The sequence below is a fragment of the Diadema setosum genome, chromosome 8 (assembly GCF_964275005.1).
Source record: "Diadema setosum chromosome 8, eeDiaSeto1, whole genome shotgun sequence".
Taxonomy (NCBI): domain Eukaryota; kingdom Metazoa; phylum Echinodermata; class Echinoidea; order Diadematoida; family Diadematidae; genus Diadema; species Diadema setosum.
In genome coordinates, this window is record NC_092692.1 from 16,002,284 (window position 1) to 16,029,467 (window position 27,184).

Consider the following 27,184-nt stretch of genomic DNA (forward strand, 5'->3'; position numbering starts at 1 on the left):
AGTGTGTAGGACAATCATAGGGTTAGGCAAAGGACGGTAGCAGAAGCGTAGTTACAAACATACAACATAGCTTCATTCATAGGAAGATGACTGATAATAGATCAGGGCGGTTGAGGAACGTACCAAATTCTCTCATGCACCTGTCGTAGGAAAGTATCATATCGTGAGAGCTAGAGGCTTGCGTAGGTACAGAGCTAACCCCTCTCTCTGCAGCTAGTAGTGCAATGATATGCTAGATGATAGGAGACATCTATGGTGTTTTATTTCTTGCTACATTAAACCTAATATGGCTGAAAGTACAATGATAACCATAATCTTCTATTTATTCCCTTTTTACAACATATCAATTTGTTTACATCAATATTCACATAATACATGAGCAGAAGAGAGTTTTTGTACTTCACACTATTGAGTATGTACTAAAATGCTGTCATTAGTATCTTTACCAGGGGTGTATCCAGGATTTTTTCTGGGGGGGTCGTAATCAAAATTTTTGGACCATTGCCTTTGCGAGGGAGTGGAGCGACCGAGCGGGGGGAGGGTGTGAGAGGGGGGTGTCCCCCTCCCACGGTAGGGAGTTTTTGAATTTTGTATCTTAAAATGGGGCCATTTGGTGCATACAAAAGTGACTTTTTCGGCATGGCAGTGCGGCTTAGAAATAAGGTAAATTATGGCATATTAAAACTAAGTTACGAAATTTACAAGGTTTTTGACAATTTGCTGGAACACCGGTCACTTTTTTTCCCTGTTGTAGGTCTATATAGAGTAAAAAGCCCTCAAAAAACAAAAATGTCTTTTACAAAAAGTGGACCTTTTGAAAATTTGGGGGGGTCGTACGACCCTCCCGACCCCCCCTTGCATACACCCATGTTTACTGGCAGACAGTAATTGTGTATGTTTACTGGCAGACAGTAATTGTGTATGTTCAATCAAAGTCTTGTATCTGAGGGGTGTGCAGAAAAGAAGAAGAATGAAACTTTGATCATATTGGCCTTTAATAGCAGAAATAGGAAAGAATGATAATTGACATCTTGATGTTTTATAAATATTGACGTTCAGCATTAGGTGCTCTGTTTTCTAGGTGTCGGGTAGCACAGAGCTGTCAGAAATTGCAAATAAGTTTGCTAAAAAAAAAAAAAAAATCAGCCGAAGAAATGAAATTACAATGGGGAAAACTATTTTGTCCATAGTCTACTTATTCATTGCATAACTTTATTCTGCTTCCTTCTAATGATTAGGGGCTTAGAACATGGAGATAATTTTCATGTTATGGAACTTTTTGGTCAGAATGTTCATTGTTTTATTTGTTATTTTTTAGTTTTGATATTTACCATGATCCTGATGAAGGAAAAAAAAAACAAATAAGAAATTTCGGGGGTTTTTTGCTGATAAAAAAAAAAGATCTCACAGACTTTGAAAATCACAGAACAAGCTAATGATGTATAAAGTGTGCAGAGAGATTGAGGATGAACTGGGCTTTGTAATCAAATTCCAAATTTCCAAAGTGAAATGTTGAATATGTTCATAATGGACTTACCTTTGGCTTTCTTCAGCTCAACTCTTGATTGCCAGGTAGTTCATTTTTATGTCCCATGTGAATGATTCTTTGAACCACTCTCTACATGCTTCACTCTATGTGCAGCATTTTGATTGTTGTTATCTCTTTGTGTTGGATTCCATTTTCACTGTAGCGTTTGTATTTTACCAAATAGAGTGGCTAGAATAGCTCCATTTCAACAGGTATAGTTGTGGAGTATGTCAAAGCTTTTAAAAAACACAGATATTGGGCAACTTCTCGAAAGTTTTATGAGGACAGTCACAGATGACTGGACTTCATGGAGGGTATGAGATTAGTTTTCTCAAACAGCAACGTAACTATCCAGTTGTTTCTGGCAGCTGTACATGTATTAAAGTAGACAATCGAAGATAAAATTAGGTTGGTTATTCATTGAAATAATGACTTCAGTGATTAAACAGATTTACAAGTCATATCTATATATTTACAGATTATATAAATCAGACCGCTGTTGATTGATGTGGAATCATAATTGCGCAGTGACGCACAGTACGTTAAGTGTCGTAGTTACTCTATTGGTGATTTGAATGGGTGATCACAACATACAACATGGCGGATAACAATGTTGGTGCGTATTCTCACAGTAATGTTGATCTAATTTAGCAGTGGATATTCAGTCATGATTTAACAATTAATATGAGGCAAATGCATAACCGCATTTATCAAATTATGAAGTTATTTAGCATTGTATTGTAATCTAACAGTTATCACTGCATTTTCATCATTATTAATACATTATGAAATCAATACGCAATGGGATAGATGGAGTGAATGTGAACAGACCCGAATGCTCTTGCAATCCATATAATGCTTGAAGAAGTACCGTTAGGGTGACCTTCAATGTTTTCTAGCCGAGTGAACGTTACTGCATAGCAGGAACTTGTGAATGTGTAAAAACAGAGGTTACCTCTATTTTACCAAGACAGGTAGAATCCTGGTACTCTGTGAAAGATATACCCCAAAGGTTAGGTGAATGTATGTCATTGCATAGTGTGTGGCAGTGGCTACTCAATGAGAGACCTGCTTGTGTGTGTTACCAAAGCAATGCATGTTATGTCATATTGCCAAATTCAAACATAGGATATAACTAATCATGATATTTTTACTGAACAGTAGATGTCCAAATAGTAAAAAGGTCTCTCTGATTCTCTCTCACTCTCATTCTCTTTCTCTCAAAAAGAAATAACAATGATAATATTAAAATGTGCCAAGTACATTAGATTTTGCTGTGCTACTTCCTCATACACATGTGGTGTCTAGGCTGTTGTATGTAACAACATACAGCCGTTAGTTAGTTTGGACTACAGGATGTATTGCATGCATATCATATTTGCGGGTTTGCTTCTTGTTTTGTTGTTTTTTCTTTCATGCACTGCTAGCTCTCCTCTTTTATCATCTGACTGTGGTCACATGATGGTTTTACAAGAGCTCAGGTTCTGCGAGGTCAGAAATCCATGCTAGGTAGCAGCTGCACAACAAAACTATCGAACTTTCCATTCAGTAGTTGTGCCATATGCTTTGGGAGAATACAGACACAAACGAATAAAGATACATTTGCATGTATTGTTTTTAAGAAAAATATCTTCAGTGAGCTATTCTCATGTTCTGAAGTCATGTTCTTTATTCATTCATGAATGTTAGGAGGGCGTGTCACAGCCATTTGCAAGATTCAACTTACTAAAAAACAAAAGAAAGACATACAACAAAAAAGAAGACATACTGTGTAGGACAAAAAATACATCCACTTGTAGCTACACAAAGAAGACCAAACATTTGTTCCTCAAAGCAGTGACCAATTTCTTCAAATTCCAATCAATGTGAATTTCACTGCATCTGCAATGTTGGATGCAGTATCAAACTCATACCCTTATTAAGACTACCATGATAATGTATTTGCTATGCCAATGTCTGTACCTGGTTGGTTCCTATTAAGACTACTATTCTGGGCAAAATATCTTTAGGTCACGAAAGCTGTATCGACTCAAACACATCGGGAATGTAATTTGAAGTCACACTTGGTGTCCTTTAGAGATGAATTGTGTTCAATTCATGTCAAATAATTAATCATTCCCAGAACTCGATGTCCAGGACTGGTTACCTTGTAAAGAAAGTTCCCTTGAAGTACAACATCTGTACATTGTCAAATGATTAAAAAGAAAATTATTCTGTGGAACCTGTGGATAGGTTGAGCCTCATATTTGTATCCTTTTTTCCTTTTTCCGGCTTTTACACAGGCCACCAAATTCTACCCTGACGAACTGTCACAAAAACTTGCGAGAATTTTACAAAGAGGACTACTACCTCAGTTGTAATGATCACATGCTTGCAAGCGTGAGCACTCTCTCTCTTTTTTTCTTTTTTTTTGCTTGTGTTTTTTCTCAGTTGCCGCTGGTAGCTAAAGCTTGGGTAGCTGCAGCCCTGTGGGTTGAGTAGACAATTGCAGCCGTCGTTTTTAGCTCAGATGAGCTCCATCAGCAACACATTCTAACAGGTCTCTGCGACTTGTGGACATATTGTAGAGTGGATGCGGACCCGATCAAGCACATCGGGGCACATCACACAAAGAGGTGTTTTAGCCTGCTTGCAGTTTTACAGTTGTATTAGGGTATGAGGATAATGTGCAACTTGCTGTTTACAGTTCATTTTTCTCTTCTTTTTTTTTCTTAGTCTAATATCAAGCAGCAATTCTTTGACTTGCAGAAAAGCAATAAGAAATTACCATATTTTTTGTATGTGTGAAAAAAAAATGAAATGTGCATATTATGATAAATGCAAGTAGTCCATTATTGAACATGTACTTGATGATTATGCTTTTAACAGTGTGGATATGAAAAATATTCAATAGATGATATGAAAATAAAATAATGACTTTGAAAACAAAATACATGTACAATTATTCAGTGTAATGTGTTAGTGTCAAGAGTTTGTGGTGTATTGTGTCAGTTTGTGTGGTGTCACAGTGCTTATGAAGTGGTATGGTAAAGTAATGGATAAATTCAGTACTCAAGATTCTTACTGGCATTGAAGGAGCTCCTTTTACCACTTTTCTTTATGTTTTTTGTGTTTTTGTTTCTGTTTTTTGTTTTGTTTTTGTTTTTTTTTTTTTTTTTTTTGGGGGGGGGGGGGTTGGGTGAAAGGAGATAACACCCAACACCAAGCACTACTGCAAATATTTGAGATTGTTGATTAACAGCATGTACACCACAACTGACAATACAAACCTATTGATGCATTTTATTTGTGTCTTTGTGGCAGCCATACTATCGGCCTTCGCATTTATTCCGACAGCTTTCAACAGCTAACAAAACTTTAAACACAATGAAGATCACATTTTCACTTTGTTACTTTTGCTGACACACACTTGCAAGGGAATGAAGCGTAGACATTCCACTTTGAATGACAGGGTCAGAACAGTCACGTCTCAGTCTTCCATGGAAGTTGTTTTATATACATGATATTTACATTTCAATTAACAATATTGGCTACTTTCCACAGTCCAGATTCTGGACGTTTTTTATCATTACGCATCCACCTCGGTGCGCCGCTCCATAGCTTATCGCGCTATCTCCTGTAACCGCTCGATGCCCACAAACCTGTACGCCCGATTGGTCGAGATATGTGCGTGCGCGGTAAATTAATACACAAGCGTACGGTGGGGCATACGCGTGTTGTAGCGGTGTGTGCGCGGTAAATGATCACACAAAACAGTCCAGGCAGTGGACTACTTTCGACACAACACAGGCTTGCTTCTATACATTACACACTAGTTGGTTTTGGTAGGTTGCAAAGAGATCAGGAAATGTGGCACAAGATGAATTGTAATTCAGTGGATAGCCAGATCACCTCCATAAAAACCTGTTAAAAAAACTTGTTATCAGTGACAACTGCCACATTTCTATGACAAATTTGCTCTCAGCCAATCAGATGCAAGGATTTACATGCATTTTAATGGGTCTGCCAACATTCCCACAGCCAAATCAAAGGGATATATCTCTGTGTTACATGCATTTTAATGGGTGAAAATAATTCCCAAATCGTCTGTTGAGAATGAGAAGGGCGTTAATTTGTCTTGAACACTATGGGTTTTGTGGCAACTTAATGCCCTTATCATTCTCAACAGACGAAATCAGGGAGATTTTAATATTCTCTTATTCAGACATGAACAGATTTTGACATTTTCAGGGAGACTCCTGCAGAATCAAGGAGACTTGGCAGCTCTGCTTATACACAGTGTGTAGTTTGCAGAGTAGTAGGAGCATGAAGAAAAGCTACTGAAATATGAAAAATGTGGTGTATAGCAGAGTGTGGCCATGCAATGTGCACGCCATGGGGGGGGGGGGGAGCAAAGTTGTCTTGAACTTTGACATAGATGAATGTGCAGCAGCAACAGACTATTAAACCATCAACATGTTGGATCAAGACATTCAGCCAGCCATAATTTGATATAAACCACATAACAGTGAAGTGAGCAAGCACTTTGTGTTCAAGCCGACATGACTAAACAAACAGAATGGTGGAAATTATACGAGAACGTTTTGAAAGTAAAGTTTTTAAATGTTCTCGTGAGGTTGGCTGCAAATACATACACGGTATTAAGCAAATTAGACTTGGCGATGTTCATGGTATTGCCTTACAACCATCCAGTTGTTTTGCACAAAAAGAAATTGTGAAAGTAAAGTTTTGTTTGCTCACTTAGCAACTGTTAGCCATTTCTGCATAAAAGTCATCACTGCTAAGTAATTTCAACCCTACAACAACTTCATGGGAAGGATGAAATTCATCCTATATTATGGCACTGAGAGAAAAAAAAAATCTAATTACAACAGAATACTCAGGGATAATTTTGTGAAATAATGATATCATTAATTCACCTACTTATCATTAGAGATTGCAACCAATGTCATTGCGGTGCAGAAACTCTCTCATCTCATGTTTGAGTTTAATGAAACTTCCACCATTTCCTCTGTTGGATGTCACTCTTGTTTATTCAAGGCAATGTGGAGCATGGTTTGGGGTTCTCCTTTGCAGAGTCAGCTATGTTTGATGAACACAAAAATTATATCTGACTTTCTTTGACAAATTCTAAAACAATTGTATGAACCATACCTCCCCCACCAAAGGGCCAGCCGACCCCCTTCCCCCCCCCCCCCAAAAAAAAAACACACAAAAAAACAAAAAACAAAACAAAACAGCAGCAGACAAAATCAACAAAAGATCTCAACTTATTATCATAGAGCCACGGGTCAATTTCCTCGCACAATAATGTACAATAAATAATCTTGTATGCACTTCCTATAGCAACAGACACAATACCACATGGATTACTTCTGATATGGCAACATTGTACATTCAGAGGAGCTACAAAAATAATCTACATAAAGAATGGGGAAGACCCAATACGATAGTAGCAGTATAAGGATCAATACTGGAGGGTGATGTATGCATGTATGTTTGTCCAGGGAGGTGTAAGAAAAGGAGAGACAACTCCTGCTCTCCTTTGAAGGATGCGCGGCACCGCCGAGAAGTTATGCGCTTAACTACAGGTGGAAATCAGGTGCTTTGACAAAAGAGAGCATCAATAATCGGGACTAGCGCTCTCATATCTATCTATGGCAACAATGAATTTGTGTACCTTGAATTGGAGCAGCGAATCAAAATGCAGTGTAAAACTGACAATTTTAACAGCAAATAGTTTAAAAGCACGCTGGAGCACGCTTTAGCAGAGTACTTTATTTGAAAGATCAAAATATCCCAGATTAAAGGATAGAAAACTAACATGCGGAAATGTGCGCATTATAGAAAAATATTAGGTTTTTAAGAGGGCCTGATTTTCATTTTATTTCGATTTGCGCATTACGAAGAAACTAGAGATACATGTTCATAATATTGAATTCTTTCCTAAACTACTCTTAATCAATTCGAGTATTCGATTTAAAATTTCACGGGGAAATAAAGCTTGTAATTCAAAGAAAGGTGAAATGCGTTTTTCGTCTCCGAACTTCGCCTTGCAACTAAAGCGGTGTAGAGCATGACTTCAAAGCGTATAGTTGAATGCTAGACATCCCATTGTAACGCTTTGAACCCAAACATGTGTTTGCACGAATTACGAGGGAGTTGTCTCTCCTTTTCTTACACCTCCCTGGTTTGTCTGTGTGAATGTATGTATGTATGTATGTACTAGTTGTAGCCATGATTCAAGGCATTCCTGACAGCTGTTCTAGCAATTAACATACTTCATTTCTGTGATTTAGGAGATTTGATCAAGTATATATGGGTCTTGGCTTCTTGTAGAGGCAGCCCCATGATGCGCCACATTTAAATATTCCAGGCAGCTATGATCTCATGAATGATTCACAAACTTGCTAAATGAGACAAGGCACTAAACTAAATTGGGCAAAGCAGGCAAAGGTTCCCCCATCCCCCCTCCCCCTCCCCCCCCCCCCCCACACACACACACACTTCGGCATCAAATAAACCAGTGCTGTAATGTATTCAGATTTCATGCATGCTTTGTTCACAAAAGTTGCCCTGAACAACCACAAAGCTTGTCGGAGGCTTGCCCTACCTACCATAGCAACAACTAAGTGAATTCCTGCCTGTGGAACGCAATGGGGGGGAGTAGGTGAATGATATGTTTCGTTACTAGGCTGTAGAAAAAGAAATATCCATAAATTGTAATACATTACAGAAACGGTCTATTTCCCCCGAGTGCTGATTAGTTTGTAACACAACCTCAATGTTCCTGCACGAGATTGTGTCCAACGGCATCGGGAGCAGTGTATCGTTAGACACAATGAATTTTAAGTGGTTATCTGCCAGGTTGGCGGTACTTGTAGCTGAGCACATGGCCAGACGGGTATGCATTAAGCGAGATACACGTCTATGGGAAAGGGTGTCATGAATGTTGTGTGGGTTGTTGCTGAGTTGCTGGGAGTGGCTACCGCTTGGTGCTTTTCCTCTTGCTGCCCAGGGCTGGCTCTTGGAATGGTGTGGAAGGCTGGGGGGCTTGTAACACCTGTTGCTGCTGTTGCTGCTGCTGTGGCGGCAGTGGTGCCTGTAGTTGTGGATGTGGCTGTGGTGGCTGTTGTGGCGGCTGTGGTGGCTGCGGCAGCAGTGTTGCAGGCGGATGTTCTTGCATGGGCAGTTGCTGGAGTTGTTGGCTTTGTGGCAGCTGTGGTGGCAGGCTTGTGGGGACGGGGATGGGTAGAGGGGCCGGAGGAAGGCCAGCAGGTACCGGTATGGGGACTGGGATGGGGTTGGCAGGGGGCACTGGGGGAGGGATGCCACCCCCCGAAGAACAACTTGGACACAACCAAAGACCTGGGGAGAGAAAAGGATTGCAAATTTTAGTTTGGTGCGGTAAAATACCATCAACATTTGCATGCCTGAGCATGCTCTATGTTGATGAACAAAATACAATACATCTACACTGTCAAGACAAAGTGCAGGAGACGAAAATCTCACAAAACAAAACACAAAAATTACGGTATGCTTTGACAGTCGTACCAGCACATCATACTCTGACAATATAACTCCATAGGATATTGAAAGCACCTGAATGCCACCTGAATGCTGCCTGTAATGCCATAGGTGCAGCTTCAAGGCAGTCATTCATACCAATTTTGACCACAAAAAAAAAAGTGATGAAGTAACACTCAGTTCCACATGTAACAAGGATTCCCTGCAGTTCTTTTGTTTTGTTTTGTTTTCCTTTCATTGTTTTTTTTTTGTGTGTGTGTGTGTGTTCTTGCACTTAAAGCACAATACATAGATTTAGAGCACAGCGTCCATTGATCATCTCAGAGGTGTAGGGATGTCTTGAGGAAAGACTATCATGTAATAGATCAAAACCTTGGGCAGTTGGACAGATCAATGAATGTAGATTGATGCCTCCTACCTGTGGGTATGTCCGTGAGTCCCACGCAGAATGTGTGGTAGCCCCGGTCGCACTTATCACAGAACATCATCTTGTCCTAAACAGGGGAAGATAAGTACATGTGTAAGTTGAATATTCACTGTTCGCACTTAGTTGTGGTGGAAAAGTGTTGAAGCTATGCTCAGAGCTACACTCAGCATCAATTACTCATTGAAAGAAGGTGAGGTTTTGCTACTGCAGACTTGTTGCGTTGTCAAGCTGGTATATCTGATATGTTTGGCCTATCTATTCTGTTGATACTGTCTCTGGTTTCTATCACTTTCTGCCTATCAATCAATCAATCAATCGATCAATCAATCAATCAATCAATCAATCAATCAATCAATCCATCCATCCATCCATCAATCATCAATCAGTTCATCTATCTATCATCTATCTAATTATCTACATACCTATCTATCTATCCATTTAATAATCTATCTATCCATCTATCTACAGTGTATCTATCTATCTAGCTATCTGTCTATCTATCCATCTATCTACAGTGTATCTATCTATCTATCTATCTATCTGTCTATCCATCAATTAATAAATTTTTTCTACCATTTACCCCTTTCTGTGCCTCCCCCCCTTTTTTGTTATGATGGGATAGCTGCAGTTAGCCTGTTAAACTCGCAATCAAAAGAGCCATTTGCCTTGCTATACCATATTCTTCATGATTTTCCCTGATACGACTTTCTAAATTGTATCAAAGTCAGAACCATATAAAACAAATTTGAAAATAGGCACCATGCATGTGCCAACATAATGCACAGTTGCACAGGTAATACAAGTGGTAACTCAATATTAACACTGCTTTCCATGACATGAAAGGAACTACCTGAATAAAACTTATCAACAGCTGACCAAGATACCCGAACCTTCTCATATTTCAACTTCTGAGCACCAGTTGAAGAGGTGTGTAAAAAAGTTTTATCCACAGTTGGCAGGCATTGCCTTGGCAGGCATTGCCCAGGCATCAGAGGTCAGGACCTACCTCATGTGTTGGGTCACCGCACTGGGAGCATGTTTTGCATTCCATACACTGCCAGGGGTAGGTTTTGATGGTCTTCACCAGCTCATCATTCATCTCCAGGCACGAGGGGTGACCTGGGCGGATAGAATACAAATGGCATTTGTATGTTCTGTAAGAGCACATCAGCATGGCATTTGAAAAGGTTTACTGTAAAACGAGGAATGTTCGCGTGCATCTCAATTTCGTGAATTTCGCGAGATCCATGATTCGCGAAATTAAAATGCATGCAAAAGTACTTGTCCACACTGTATGCATTGAATGTTAGAGGCAACTCACAAAAATTTCATGCAGCGGAAGAGGCTGTCGGCTCCAATTTGCAAAAATTTCATGTCGCGAAAATATCGTTTTTACAGTATCTGGTGAAGACAAACTAGTCTTTACTTTGGCCAGACAGATAATTTACTTAGCAAACTTACTCTTCCTCCTTTTTGTGTTACAAAGTATTTGGTCACAGCTGTCCCAGCTAGCATATATATTTGCATTAGGCTAATTCACATTATTTTATTAGATATACATTGCACATTCATAGACATTTTCTTTTTTCTCTGGCTCATAGAATCATATCACAGTCAAATTACAGGCTATATGACAAAAGTGTTAAATGACATTCGCACAAGTAATGCATAAAACAAACACATACAATTCCTCTTTATGAGTAAACTGTACAAATATCCCTAGCAATAATAAAACAATGAGCCATTTTTGCCATATGGTAAACTTTGACAAACCAACTTCTGTGAAACAATGCACACATAGTGCTCAGAGGACCATGGCTGTATGACACAGACGATATAGACAAAAATATGTGTATTGACAAGAGAAATTTGTGGCATCTGAGCTTATTAGAAAATAAGCCACAGTAAAGGTTAATTGCATCTGAGCTTATTAGAAAAGAAGCCACAGTAAAGGTTAATTTGTGTTTCTTCAGCTGACAAACATCCTCAGTTTATTGAATGGAAAATCCTCTTGCCTTTCACGGGACACCACCAGAATTTTTGTAATCGTCACTCACGTCATCTTCCCTTCTTGCGTAAACCATCATCATCTTTGTCCTCTGTTGCCCATGGCAACACAATTCTCATCACCACAAGCAGTCAAGGGAATTAGCATCGGCGTTGTTTTTCTTTAAAGTCATTCATTATGTACCTCTATATTCACTCTTATTTGCTATCTATGTGGTTGTTATTCTTAATTCCATGGCCATATCCTACAAGCGAGATTTGTTTTTTTGTTTTCTGCTTGTTTTTTTTTTTTTGGTAATGGTATATATTTATTCAAAAATTTAAAAGCATTTATATGTCAATTAGGCAGACATACATTAATAATTACACTGCAGAGCATCCTTTCACAGTCCAAGGCTGAAATGCAGGTGTTGCTGTACACTGATCAATAACATTTAACAATCACTTAAGAGATCTTACAATACAAAGAAAAAAAAAAACGAAAGTGAGCATAGGTAAAATTGCTACTACTGAATAAGATGGGTAGTTCAAATTTGAAGCATATCATGAATATACAACTGAATTAATGATTTAAAAGTGTGAATATCATTATGTACAGAGTGGAGTAAAGAATCCACACTCTTCCTTTAACCTACCACTGTTATCACACTGGGAGCAATGAACCAGCTCCTCCGGTACGCCCTTTGTGTTGGCATGGCGATCCTTCAGACACAAACCGCAGATGGCATCAGGAAGGTCCTTGGGCTGCAAGCCAGAGATTATTAGAATATTGCGAAGGGAGGGAAGACAGAGAAAAATAAATGCATTTATGTGTTTTCGGTCTTTAACATGAGAATTTAAACAAGAAATTAAAGGCTAAATGTTCTAATGTGCATAAAATTTACTCATCTCCTCACTTTGGACGTCATGATACTTCTTCATATGGAATCATCCATCCATCAATTCATCCATCCATCCATCATCCATTTTTGATTCGGGATTTTCCCGGAAACAACGCTGTCTAACTCACTGACGGAGCCACCCTACGTGGAATCATTTACAATTAAAACACTATAAGAGCTGATTATTTAAAGGGAAGATAAACCCCAAGAACAATGTGGATTGAGTGAAAGCAGCAACATTAGTAGAACACATCAGTGAAAGTTTGAAGAAAATCGGACAATCGATGCAACAGTTATGAATTTTTAAAGTTTTGGTGTTGGAACCGCTGGATGAGGAGACTACTAGAGGTTATGACGTATGAGTGGACTACAATATCAAGAAAATATAAAGAAAATACTACAAAAATCCATTTTTCATGAAAATTACAAATTCCATCAACTTGATATTGACATATGTTAAGGGTAGCAATTATTCCCCCTGCTTTCTGAAAGCGGTTGGTCCACTGCTCTTTCATAATTCTAGAAAAGTGAATTTTTGTTGAATATCCTTTATAATTATTTTCTTTGTATTGTTGTCCTCTCATACGTCATATCCTCTAGTAGTCTCCTCATCCAGCGGTTCCAACACCAAAACTTTAAAAATTCATAACTTTTGCATCGATTGTCCGATTTTTCTCAAACTTTCACTGATGTGTTCTACTAATGTTGCTGCTTTCACTCAATCCACATTGCTCTTTGGGTTTACCTTCCCTTTAACAGTCACGGGAAGTAAAGCGAAGAAGGATAACGGAGAAGATGATGATCAATATCATCATATATCATCATATCATCATATCATGATGATCAATATCATCATACACACCACGATACGTTGGCTACAATACACACAGACACCCTGATGGACACATGATGCCTGCAGACTCCAAACTTTGTACAACACATGAGATGTGATAAACATGTAGGATTGGGCTCTGTGTGAATTTCATAAAGTGCAACAACTCTGATAGTTTTGATTTCATCAGTGAATGTCATATTGTTGAATTTCTAAACATGTCTGAAGGAAATGATAGAGTTTGACTGAATTTACATCATCAAGGCAGTAGTATTACAGTATTCATCGCATAATCGGGCATCTGATAATCGGGAACCTCGCTTAAATGACATACGCTTCCCAGAAACATTTCCAATGCATGTTATTTTCACTGGATAATCGGGCGGGGACCTCTGATAAATGGGACAATTTTTCTTCAAGCGATCTTTGATTTTGTTGATATTTTACACAAAAAATCTACAAAAATACCACAACAATATTTCAAAGATTCCCTATCAGTTGTCGTTTACATCGAACTTACATAGCAAGCTTCGGACTGGTGTGTTTTGACCTCCGTCCATCCAGTACACATACATGCATAGCCACGAAAGCACCGTGTATAAGTATCCATGCCATTGCGAAACACATGCTTTCGCGAACATTCTTCTCCCCTACATATAAGCAAAGCCATGTGCAGGGAGAGCTAGAGGGTCACGCCGAGGGGTAGCGTGGCTGTGTATTCATGTACATGTACAGTACGTCAGTATGTGTGTGTGTGTGTGCACTACATGTACATGTTGTATGCCGTTAGTGTATGGTGAGTGCTCATCGCGAAATCGGGCACCCTGCTTAAAGGGGCGTGTTTGCTACTCCCAACCTGTCCCGATTATGCGATGAATACTGTATCTTAACCTCATTTCTTCTTTGATTTGCACTCAAAGTACTGAGGAACTAATCGAGACAGTTGAATTTGTGCACAGAATCTTGTCATGAGGCTGAAGTAATTATTTGTGCTCACCTGATACGGCTGTGTGATGGGCACCACAGCCTCCATGCTCAGCTGCAGGGCCTCCGGTCCCGGCACCCTCACCACGTCACTCTCATCCCCACTGGATGCGGGCCCCGGCGGGACCACCACCGGCCCGGACGGCCCCGCACCAGGTGCCCGCATGGGCTGCTGGGGGTGGGGCTGGGGACCGCCATTTGGGGTCTGTTGCTGCAGCTGCTGGACCTGCTGGGAAGGGGGCTGACCCTGTTGTTGCAGCTGCAGCTGATGCTGGTCTTTCTGCTGTGGTGGTGGCGGTGGCGGTGGCGGTAGTGGCTGGGGGTTCTGGTTTAGTGTCTGCATCTGTTCCTGGCCTTCCTGAGGTTGCTGCGATCCGCTGTCCCCTGGTGCATCATTGGGAGCTTTGTCTCTTCCTGCTATCAGATCATCCAGCTGGGTGATGTCCTGCCAGGCGGGAGAGGAAAAAAAAAAGAGAAAGAGAAAAAATGCATGATTTCTGCATTGCACACAATGATCTAGTCTCTACCCTCATCTTATTTTCTATGCAACTAATAGCGGTCTAAATTGCAACTGACTGACAAAGTGCCCTTTAGCAACATAAATAAGCCTCGATTATTCATTGTTTAGAGAAACTGTAATAATAAAAATCATGGGCATATTGTACTCGGGTGAGAAATGTTTGCTCATAATTTTTATAATGGCTATTAGTCCACACACTGAATAATCGGTGCTTATTTACATCTAAGAAGGGCAATATGTCACTCAGTTGCAATAAATACAACTCAACACAAGCATCATCTATTCGAAAGTGGTCTTCTTTTCAAAATCCAAACCTTGCTTTCGGGTCAACATACAATGGTTGCACAATGATAAATGGCAGAAAATAATTCCAACATCAGCAGCAGCACAAGCGGCAAGAATCCTGACACAGGGACACTGGGAATTCTTCTTATACCTATTTTTGACAGTGGCTCTTGGCGCATAGATACAGTAATTGCACATGTACGATTCCAAGGGCTCTCCCATGCCTTTCCATATCTCCAACAAAATTCCTAACAAATATCACAACTTCATCGCCACATTTAAAAAAATATATATATATAGGTTTACAGTTTTAAGTTCTTCTGCTTACAAAGTGGCAAACCTCATAAAATCATGCTACGACCACCACACATTAAATGAATAAAAATCATTAATATTTTCCAGAAACAAGCAATTTGCAGTGCACTAATAGCATGAACTCTTCCAATTATTTCTCCCCCTTAGCTATTGTATACCTTAAAGAGAACATATAGTTTTGGTTGAGACCTAATTCAGGTTTCCTACATTTTTGGTGAGATATGAGAAATCTCTAATGAAATATGAAAGAGCACATAATTCCAAGATGGATTAAATGTTTATTTGATGAAAACTGGCTTTGAAATGGCTGAGATATCCCAAACAGAGCAATTGTAATAAAAGGTGGGACCAAGTTTTATTATGATCGCTTTGTTTTACTTTTTTTAGATGTCTCATCCATTCCAAAACCAATCTTCATTAAAAAAAAAAAAAAACCTTTGAATTCCTCTTAGAATGGTATGGTCTGTACTATTTTCATAACTGGTTTCATGGTATCTTGCAAAATATTAAAAGCCCAATCCTCATCTCCACCAATACTATACCATTCCTTTAATCCTTTACATCTGCCTTTTCGTAATACCACAAGCTCGACACACAATCCATGTGGTTCTCTATGTATCAACAAGATGGAACCAACAATCATTGGAAGATCTCCTTTAATACCGAGATGTGCTCCTGGTCCTCTCCATCCCCCTCCTCAACCTCCGGTCCGTAGTCCGTCTCTCTCCGGATGGACATCGGACCGTAGATGGCGGTGTTCAGGGGCAGGTAGCGCAGCTCGTCTGACGAGTAGCTAGAAGCAAATGGGAAAATTACAATGGAAATCCATCAGTAGTTTAACATTGATACCTCATGAAGAGAAAAATTTCAGTCGATCAGCCACTGCATATGCAGTGCAAGTTTATCATTTTTTAATGTTCTTGCAAATAAAAATATGGATGCAAAGTGAGTCACAGAAGCAGTGAAGTCAAACACAGCTTCTTTCAATTACTTTTGTTACAAGGAATATTTTTGTAGGATGAACATTTTTTCAATACACTAGAAACAATAAACTTTCTGATGTTCCTCTCTCTACCATAACATTCTTGAAAGGCTTTTATACATAAAGTCACTGACAGATATTGAAGATCGGTTGATATGAAAATATCAACACTTCGGTTCTAAACCAAAATCAAAATCTGATCATAATCTGTCACTGTTAGGCTCACTGATAGGCTCACACTATTTCTCATCTCGAGGCAAAATTTCAGGGGAAGTTCTACAGGCTTCTGAATGACTTCTCCTTTGCTGATACTGCCATACCATAGCCTTGGTGCACAATGTTTCAAAGTGACAAAAGTGTGCAGAGCACTGAAAAGAGTTAAGAAAGAAGAAGACTAACTATCTACAGTAGTCCTGGTACTGTCCTGGGATGACCGCTACAGGGTAGGCATCAATCTTGGTCAGTTCTTTGGTCAGCTTCTTCATCCTGGACTGAGGCATGTGGATTTGCTGTGGATATTTACGATGAAAATCGTATCGCATTGGATACGAATCAATGAAAGAACAAACACCGTGGTATAGTGTATAGAACAGCCTTTTCCTACACAATACTTCACACAGGGCAGGATAGCAAACATTTTGAAAATGAAGTCGTTTGATTTTTAATGATGAAAATATTAACAGCAACAATGGCAACATTGATCAAGTGATAGAATGAGACAAAAACCTTTGTCATTTTATTATCACTATTGCCTATTATCAAGTATGTATCATCTAATAAATTAGAACCTAATGCTACAATCAGCTTTCTCAATAAATCATCACATTTTACAGCCTACCACAAACAGTTTCAAGGCTGCTTTGTTGCTTAACTCATTAACCTCTGAACCAAACATACTTACTGTCACTCTCATGTGCACATGTGGGAGAGAGTGTGTGTGTATATGTGTGTGTGGAGGGGGATGAGTGAAAATAAAAATGCCTTCTCTGTCTTTTCTTGCAGGATTGATACCTTCCTTGTTCAGTTCAGTTCAGTTCAGTTCAATTTGATTTCTATCACTCTACTCGTTCACCTCACTAGTTCGGTTTGATTTGCATCACCCTAATCATTCACCTCACTAGTTAAGTTTGATTAGTATCACCCTATTTGTTCACATTTCTGGTTCAATTTGATTTGTATAACCAGACTCTGAAATTCACTCTCCAAAAAATGGATGATCAATTTGTTCAGACCCACACAAAAATGTACGAAATCACTGCTTCTTTCAGCAAGTGAAGACTGACATTGTAAGGGGAAACATTGGGGGTTGTAAAGAGTTTAAGAGCGTTATATGTGGCTAGTGATAGAGAGGGGGTATTTAAGTTCCTCACCATCGTCTGGAGATCAAAGTAGTACTGTCTGTCTTCCCGTTTCTCCCTCATGAGGGCAGCATTGAAGTCTGCCGCCTGCCTCGCAGCCTTCTTGATGTACTCCTTGATCTTACTGGCATCCACTGCGGGCTGATGGGATAGTGATGGGGTGCGAGAGAGAGAGAGAGAGAGAGAGGAAAAAAAAAAGGATGTGATGTTCATACGAATCTGAAGTTGGTAAATTAGTGTATAATTATTAAAAAAAAAACAATGTCGAACATTCTGATCTATCAGGATTATCTGATTGTGAAGGACAGAGAAATGTCCCTGTCCTCTGCTGGTCTCACACAACAAATAGAGAGTACAGTTTCATGGTCTACATGAGGCATTATCCACTCCACCTGGCAACCCTCAATACCAGTGCCCTGATGTAAGTAGCAATGAATACATAGGTTAAAGGGATGGTACAGTATTGGTAAAGGTGAGAATTGGGCTTTTAACTTTTTGCGAGATATCAAGAAACCGTATGTAAAATAGTACAGAGCGTAGCTTTCTAAGAGGAATTCAAAGTTTATTTGATGAAAATCGGTTTTGGAATGGCTGAGACATCAAAAAATAAAGTAAAACAAAGCGATCGTAATGAAAGATGGGTCCCACATTTTACTGGAATTGCTCTGTTTGGATATCTCAGCCATTTCAAACCAATTTTCATTAACATTGAACACTGAATTCCTTTTGGAATTACATTCTTTCATATTTCATAAGAAGTTTCTCGTAATCTCACCCCAAAATGTTAGAAACCCGAGGTAAGGTCTCAACCAAAACTATACAATCCCTTTAACCCCTTCTGTGCTGGGGTCTTTGGACACTGTGTATAACGCTATGGGGTTATCTGTGCCAACTGCACTCAAAGCATGCAAAGGGTTACGGTGCAAATGCTGGGCTGGCATTAATCTAATGGCATGCCGAGTAAAGCGGAGACACGCCCACTTACCACTCCATATCCCTTGTGCCTGTTGCTGATGTTCTGTCTCTGCTTCTCCTGGATGACCCTGGCATATTCCGAGTACCTGTTTGGGTAGTCCTTCATCATCAAGTCGTACACCTCCTCCCCTCTTAGGGCAGTCAGACCTGCCAAGTACAAAAATACACATTAACACTCTCATTCGAAAATGTGCCACATTACAAAAATGCCCATGCATTCATTCTAAAACTGGTACAAATGTGGGACTCAAATAAAAATTTACGAAGTTTGCTATAGACCATACTAAAAGTAAAATTGATGGGAATCATTTCTCCATTGGCTCCGTATAATATCACGGGAACAGAGAATATCAAGTGAACTTATGATCTGTTATTGCTCTTACTCACCCCTGTTATTTGAGTTCAGAAATAAAGTAAAGCTGGACAAAGCTTACTATGCTGTCTATACATAGTGTGGTGAATTAAAAAAAAAAAAGAAAATGTGTGTTGTTAATGCAAAAAAATGGCTCCAAAGTCATACATGTCTAAGTACTTTGTCATACAAATGCATTTTGATGACACCACCATATACTAGAAATAATTACATATCTTGTCAGATGTAGGGACCTTACCTAAGGATATGCTTTAATGACAGCAATACATGTACATTGTGTATATACTACTTGATATATACATGTACACCATGTTACTTGTCAAACGAAGGGACCTTACCAAGGGTGACTTGCTCTTCTGTGACCACGCCCCTTTCCAACAGGAATTCCTTTTCCTTGATTTCCATGGTCCGTCTCTCCAGATCTGCCAGAGTGAGTACGATTCATACATTGTAGTCATCAATTAATGTTGTACTTCTTGGGCAGACTGAAAGGTGTTTCATTGTCTACTCAGGATGGTGACATGACATTTGCTCCTGCGACAATTGCTCCAGTCTTGTTTTCTCCAAGGACTTAGGGTTAGGGTTGTGATGGTGTTTTAGGTTTAGTTTCATTAGAGGATTAGGGTTAGGATTATGTTTGTGGGTAGAATTTATGGTTAGCTTCACTATAGCTTGCATATATTTCATGGGAGCAAATGTTACAGGAGCAAACGTCATGGAACCACTCAGGATAGCATCTTGCAATGTTTGACTTGAAAGGGGTCCAGGTAAAATTGAGCATCCTCACATCAACATAAATCATATGCTCCTCCACACACATAATCTGTATCTTTGTAATCAAGAAAAAATATCAAGAACAAAGGCTGGAGCAAAGGAGATTTGCCCAGTGAAACCTCACCTGGGTATTTTCTCTTGAAGGACTTGACTCCAAGAAACTCGCTGATTTGTTCCTGGACAAAGTAGTAGTCACCAGAGCCATCCTGGGGCCACTGGTATTCAAACACATTCTCTGCTGGAAATTGGCCCAGGCTGCAATGTAAATACACCACCATATGTAGCAATTACTCTCTTCAAGTAATAAAGGCAGTCCTAATATGATGAGACAAGTGTAGACACCATGATACATCTGTAGTTTGATAAGTCAAGCAGTTAGTAAACTGCAAAGTGAACAATACCAAACTCACTTGAACTTTCTTGAACTATTCATTCTGAAACAAGAGGTACACAATATCCTGAAGGTGCTTGAAATTGACTCAAGAATTTTGAATATCATTAATTGTCACAACTGACTAGACTACTGACCTGCTTGTCACAAAGTATCTCACGCAATATGAGAGCAAAATACCTTTAAAAAAAGGGTTTATTACAAAACTATTTCAGTATCGATAGCTATGGATGGAACAGAGAGAAAAGATTCTTTGTTTCAAAGGATACTTTTGCTTTTTGATCACTTTATAGATAAACAGCTCCAAGGACCACATCAACATACGCTGAGAGAACAGCAGCAAAAATACCTTGCAGGCCTTGAAATAGGATTTTGGAGGGGCAAGGCCATTTAGAAAAGGGCACTTTTTCCAAGAGGCCAACCATCAAAGGGCTCTTAGGTCAGTCAGAGGGGCACCAAGGCCACATTGGAAAGGGCATGTTGGGTGTTAACATGATGTGAATGCCCCATAGAGCTGTATGCTATCGACCGTGCTGCTACACTCCAGCAGCGCACGTACGCATAAGATCTCTCCGCAGCAGACGACGTTGGGCAGTAGGCCATACGCAATACGATGTAGGTTCTGTAATACTATTAGTTATCCCCTGCTTGTTCACGAAATACGGGCAAATATCTACGGTCTGGTCCATATTCCATGAGGCCGAAGGCCGAATGGAATATGGCACCAGACCGTAGATATTTCCCGTATTTCGTAAGAACAAGCTGGGGGTAACGATTTTATCTTTTAGTGTAAGTGCTAACCTTCTTCTCGCTGATTTCCCCTCGTGAATGATGTTGAAATCGCCGGCTGTCAGCCATGACATGTTGACTTAGGCCTACGTTTCGCGAGCTGATTACTGCATGCGATGCGCGCATACAAATACGTACCGTACATGTACCGCCATAAGATACTGCAGTGCAGTAGCCAGATAGATATAAGTTGCTGTTGTTTATCAAGCGTCTAGTGGTCTCAGGTTATGTGCGCAATACGCTTGAGGACCGCGCGCTGTCCATTTGTTTTGCACAGGATTAGCGCGCACTTTCCTACAAGCGTCTTTGGTACACGCGCAGCTGGCTGTGTAATACAGTATCATGACGTCATATCACGTAATACGGGACATATTAAAGGTCCAGTTTACCTTTGGGAGCAGTGATTTCAAAAATTTTCAAGATATCATATTTGATGCATATGTGTAGGTCTGTTGTATCATAAAACATCCTACCATATGAAATATTTGCAGTAAAACCTAAAATATAAGGAGATATCAGGGTTTTTCTCAATAAACCGTAACTGTATACGGTTTAGTCTGGAAAATTTTTTATTATAACTATTGTTCACATTTTGTGTATTTAACAACACTTAACATCGATTATACGGATTCAAATTTTGACAGTGGTTGTTTCTATCCCTAACTCACATTTTAGAACTATTTCATAGCACTAATGCTTTCATCTGCAAATGGTAAATTATGCCTTTAAGTGGTTGATTGACCAATGAGATTACAGAATTCACGATCACTAAAAGATAAAGAACGTTCTCAACGCATACGCCGCGCTCGCTTTGGAGCACTTCCGGCGCCATTTTGCTTTGAGCATGCGGGCATGAATGCAGAGCGAGAGAGATGGCAATGCTTGCAGCCATCCAACAGGCCTGGCATTTTTTAGCATGGCTTGCGACCACTTGCTCCGGCCCGCCGCTGCCTAGCTAGTAACTCTATGGCCGCTGTGCTGCGGAGGCAGTCGGAACGGTAAAAGCTGGTCGGGTGTACATGAACATACACGTCGTCTCGTATCTCGGAAAGATTCTTTGAGTTTGAATCAGATACATTGGGATGCGAGTAAACTGAAGGTATGATATTTGAGATCAGGAAAGTTGTTCTAAGCTTATTAAAGTGTAGACTTTGAGAAAGGGCATATTATACGTCATAAATAATAACTTTCATTCTAAAAGGGGACCACGGCCACAAGAAAAAGGGCACATTTTTTTTGGCCGTAACTTTGATCAAGGAAAAAAAGGCATTGCAGCCAACGAGAGGGGCACCAACGGCCATGGCCATCGGTGGCCGTCGGTCAATTTGAGGCCTGACCTTGTATGCAATGATTGTCTTTGTGCTAATTTGCAAAAAAAAAAAAAAAAATGAACGGAATGGTAGCTCCCACGACTACTACTTTAACCCTAACTAGGCCGGGCTATTTAGGTAGATCATAGAGCCGGGGGGGGGGGGGGGGGGGGGGCCTCCCAGGCCCCCCTCCAGATCCCAGCCGTCGACCACGTGATCGCGATGAAAATTGGCACACACATTGCCTATGATGTAATCTAAAGTATTACGAAGTTATATTTTTAAAAAATTGTCATTTATACTAAATTATGCTAATTTATGCATAATGATGCATGAAATCGGACAATTTGGTATAAATCACTAAATAAAGCTCGAAATGGGCACATTTTTTTGTGTAAATATTCTTTTTAGTGTCCTAAGCAAATATAAGAAAAAAAAATGAGCTATCCGAAAAAATTTCTGAAGTATTTTATTGTTTTTTTAATTTCTTATGTATTTCTTTGTTTTTTCGACTTTATGTTTTTCATTGTTTTTTCGATGAAACTTGTCTGCGACATTGTTCCGAACCAGAAGATATGTTATTAATTGATTTTAATCAATAAAACCCCAAAATAATCATGCTTTTATGAAGTTTGACTGTAAGCACAGTTTCCATTGAAATTATACACAAATTCACGTTTTTGAGCAATTTTTGGTCTGACATGCATGTACATATTTATGCGAAACTTCGGAACCGCGCGCCCGGGCATCACAAATTTGGTGTCAAAAGATGCGGGAGACTCAACAGAAAAAAGTCATGAAACGTCGTGGCGATAGCTTTTCACGTTAGCGATACATCGCGCGGAATGTCAAGGGGGCCTTGGAGGCCCCCCCCCCCCCCCCCGGCCTAGTTAGGGTTAAGCCATGATTCATGGTGCATTGCAATAAATATGAAGAAATATAGATATATTGAGTCTGGAAACATGTAGTACTCACTCATCGTCACTGTGAATCCCAGCATCAGTGTCCCGCGATGCTGGGGAACTGGCTCTTGACCTCTTTGAAGGGACGGGGCTGGCCCTGGGACTCTCGTCAATCAGCTCGCGGACCCGCTTGACCGGCAGGGGACTCCCCTGGAGGCTGTCCATGTAGTCAAACTCGCTGCTCTTGGCGGAGACGAAGCTCTCCATGCTGCACTCGTCGTGGAGCCTCATGGAGGGCAGGCCACCCAGGGCCTTCACCTCCTTCATCGTCTGCTCCCGGCTGCAGGGCCCTCTCTCGACCCCGCCGCTCGGATCTGCAAACGAGTCCTGCGTGTTCCCGTCATCGCTCTCCAGGATTTGGGTGTCCATCAGCTCCAGAGTCTCTTCCGCAGCAGCATCATCATCTTTGGATGTATCATCCGTTGTCAAAGCAACATCACCGCCATTATCCAGAGTTGTTTCTTTCTGAACATCTGTGGTACTATCAACCGTCTCCTCACCCCTATCTTCCCCTCCAGTCTCAGCTACTGGTCCCTCGCTGAGTGAGTCATCAACTTCCGGTATATTGGCTGTTCCTTCACTCACATGGACAGCTTGGTCTGTACTTACATCCTCTTCACATATTGTAGGTTTAGACTCATCAGCTCCCTCTTCAGAACTTGGAATAGGTTTGTCATCATCTCTGCTCTCCGTGACATTTGCAGGATCAGTTTCTTCTGCATTTGTGCTGTGTACATCAACATCATGCAAGTTTTGCTTTTCTTCAGAGCTCTGTACCATTTCACTAGGTTCATCTGATACAAGTTCCTCTTGAGGGACATCCATTGCTATTGGTCCTGTCTGCTGCAGAGTCTTCTCAGCATTAGTTTCTGGGTCCTCGGATGGCTTGGGTGAACTGCTTGGCATCTCACTCTTCTCACTGTCTAAACACAACTCTGATGCATCGCCTCCGCTCACTTTGTCCTCAGATTCATGGGGAGTGACTGCAACAGGTCCTATGCACTCACTGCTCTGGAGCTTTTCACCTTCACCGACACTGTCCACTTCTGTTCTCAATTCATCTGCAAGTTGGTTGTTTTCAGCCGATTCCAGCTCATTATCATTCTGTGGATGTTCAGCCTCCTTGGTAGTGGTGACTTCTCCAGATTGATGCACACCTTCTGACTCAGCCTGGAAATTACTTTCAGACTCCTCTGGTGGTGAAACCTCATCTTCTCCAGTTTGATGCACACCTTCTGACTCAGCCTGGAAATTACTTTCAGACTCCTCTAGTGGTGAAACCTCATCTTCTCCAGTTTGATGCACACCTTCTGACTCAGCCTGGAAATTCCTTTCAGACTCCCTTGTTGGCGAAACCTCATCTTGGCAAGCACTCTCTGTCGAATCTGCCTCTGCCTCAAGTGGTATATCAGCTCTTTCTACGTTCACGTCTGCTGGTGGTAGCGGTGAGGTCTCCACTTGTGGAAACTCACTTTCTTTGCAGACATCATCGGCTGACTCTAGTTGTTCATTCTCACCTGACGCTTGCTGTAACTGCTCTGCTGTTGTTGGTTCCTGTGCTGGGACCACTGTCGGTGTATCATCGACTGTGGGTAAGGGTGGATCAATGGGGCATACTGTCTGGGGAGTGTCCTCCTCAGCCTCTGGACTTAACTCTCCAGGCGACGTGGCCACATGGGGGAACTCGGGTGTACTGTCCATCATGAGCCTGTATTGAAAAAAGCAGTAAGAAACTTTTACAGGCGCTTGGTGACTACACAGAATTATGAAGTACAGCCAACTGAACCTCATTGTGATACTTCAATATCAGATTGGCCAAATGTCACTAATAACGATGGCAAAATAAGAAGTCCTAATTTTTTGTATGTTAATCCACTTCTTAAAACATGCATAAGTTGAAGTAACTTACCCAAAGTTCAGTTACCTTGATGTGAAATTCCTGGCCCATCTATATTAAACTTAGTGTTTTTTTCCCACACACATCACTCAAAGCAAAATCCCCATATTGCTCAGCTATTCACACACACACACACACACACACACACAAGAAAAAATGCCAAGATTACGCACACAAAGAGGGCAAAGAAAGCATGAAAAATCTTTTCACACTTGATTGTAAATACTTCAAGGAATGATCTTGCCTCCAACCCTACACACTGTGTGTAATGAAAATACCCCCTCACACCTGCAATGTACATAATATACAGTTTACATGTACACAAAATGCATGCAGCACTCTTGCCCATTAAGCCCTTATGGCAGCATGATGCCCTGCAAAGTATTGGGAAAGCAAGTGCTCACTCTGTATTCTCCATGTGACATGAACATGTGAGCAAACACATACTGCATATCTAGTACTGGGGGTATAGTGTCTACAGACATGTCACACGTACACACATATCCTGAAACTCTTGCACGCATTTCTTGTTTTTCTTTTTTTTTTATGTTTGTTACAGAATGTAATGTTACACTGAACAATGCTGAAAGATCGAATGAGAGTCCATTTCCATTCAAATTTTTTTTTCACATTCAAGAGTAATAAACTTATTACTGTAACAAACATGCAAGCAGTCAGCATTACTGACATCATTTGAACATTAACAAATTAGTAACAGCAAATTCTACACATGGGAACTGTGAAGATTGTGGGATTCTTCAGTCCCTATGAGCTATTGATTGGAGGTACAGTAAGTGAGGTCAACTGTCTGTCATGACTGTGAATATCATGTGAATTTCCACACACTAAACGGTATATAGATCTAGAATCTACTGTATAAGCTGTTATTTTCGCGAGGGTTAAATCATTGTTCGCGAATTTTGCGAATCACAGTTGGATCGCAAATTTAACAACACGCGAAATTGTCTCCATGTGCTTCGTTAATAGAGCATTGAACATAAGCATCGGCGTCGATTCACGAAAACATCTCGCAAAAATGTCTGCGACCTCATCAATCGCAAAAATATCTGTACGCGAAAATAACAGCGTATACAGTATTGTGTCTATCTAAAAACAGTTGGAGAGATATTTGCAAAAGAACACTCTGAATGTCTGAAAAGATTTTGTTTTCTTGACTACGACAGCTAAAGTGCAAGTGGTGTTTCACTTTAAAGGGTGCCTACTAGACTATACTAGACCCCTACTCTGTCTAACGTGAGAGAAGGGATAGAACTTATGATTTATAATTTCGTGAAGATCTAGACTAGACGTCTGTCTAGGCCTAGGTCTATTTAGTGTAGGGCTACTAAACTAAGCATTTAAACAAATAATAAATTTTAAACTTTACATGTGATTTGAAGTGATGACTTACAAATGTCAAACATAACTCTACGAAGAAAGGATTCATCTTTTCCTACTGACGTGACAGTGACACAGTGCACAAATTGTACACCTTGCAGCAATGCAAGAGTATCTGAAGAATATTTAGAGAGTGCTTTAGCTAAATCCACGATCCACCAACTTACAAAATGCGACAAAGAATGGGCAATTGTGCACTGTGTGGACAATCACCTAAAAATGCAGACATGTTACTTACATCGAATGACACGTATGGGACTGAAATAACAGAGAGCGCGATCTATCAGGACAACTTCCAGCAACTATATTCAACAGACATGGAAATCAAAACTATGTTTAACACTCAAGACGTAAAAAGTCCTTATCTATGTTCGAAGAGATTTTAATAGGTAATAAATGTGATACCTGGTGGTGTTGTCGGCAGAGATGATTCCAGTCTTTGTTCTTTGAACTGTCCTCTTTCTCCGCTCAACATGTGTATGGTATCTCTAAATGCACAATCTCCAATAACTCATGACGTGAAATAGAGCAAACCGCTCAATCTAATTGTTTCCGAGTCCGAATACATACACAAAGGCCTACAGATGCATGTACTAGTTTATGCAGTGCAAAATTTGTCATGTTTTGAGATTTGCTGATCCTATCACTGGTGTTTATTCAAAGGCAATT

At 40.2% G+C, this 27,184-nt stretch overlaps 1 protein-coding gene across 1 annotated transcript; it reads right to left on the reverse strand.

Annotated features, from left to right (window-relative positions):
- Positions 1-8,043: 8,043 nt before the first annotated feature.
- On the reverse strand, positions 8,044-26,980 carry LOC140231595 (uncharacterized). Its single transcript, XM_072311742.1, has 13 exons — positions 26,921-26,980; positions 23,234-24,928; positions 19,893-20,023; positions 19,333-19,416; positions 18,632-18,768; positions 17,659-17,787; positions 16,688-16,797; positions 15,970-16,099; positions 14,200-14,631; positions 12,125-12,233; positions 10,489-10,601; positions 9,474-9,549; positions 8,044-8,896 (listed from the first exon to the last, which is right to left on the reverse strand). Exons 2-13 carry the CDS (start codon positions 24,922-24,924, stop codon positions 8,514-8,516), a joined length of 3,525 nt encoding a protein of 1,174 aa, XP_072167843.1. The 5' UTR covers positions 24,925-24,928; positions 26,921-26,980; the 3' UTR covers positions 8,044-8,513.
- Positions 26,981-27,184: the final 204 nt, after the last annotated feature.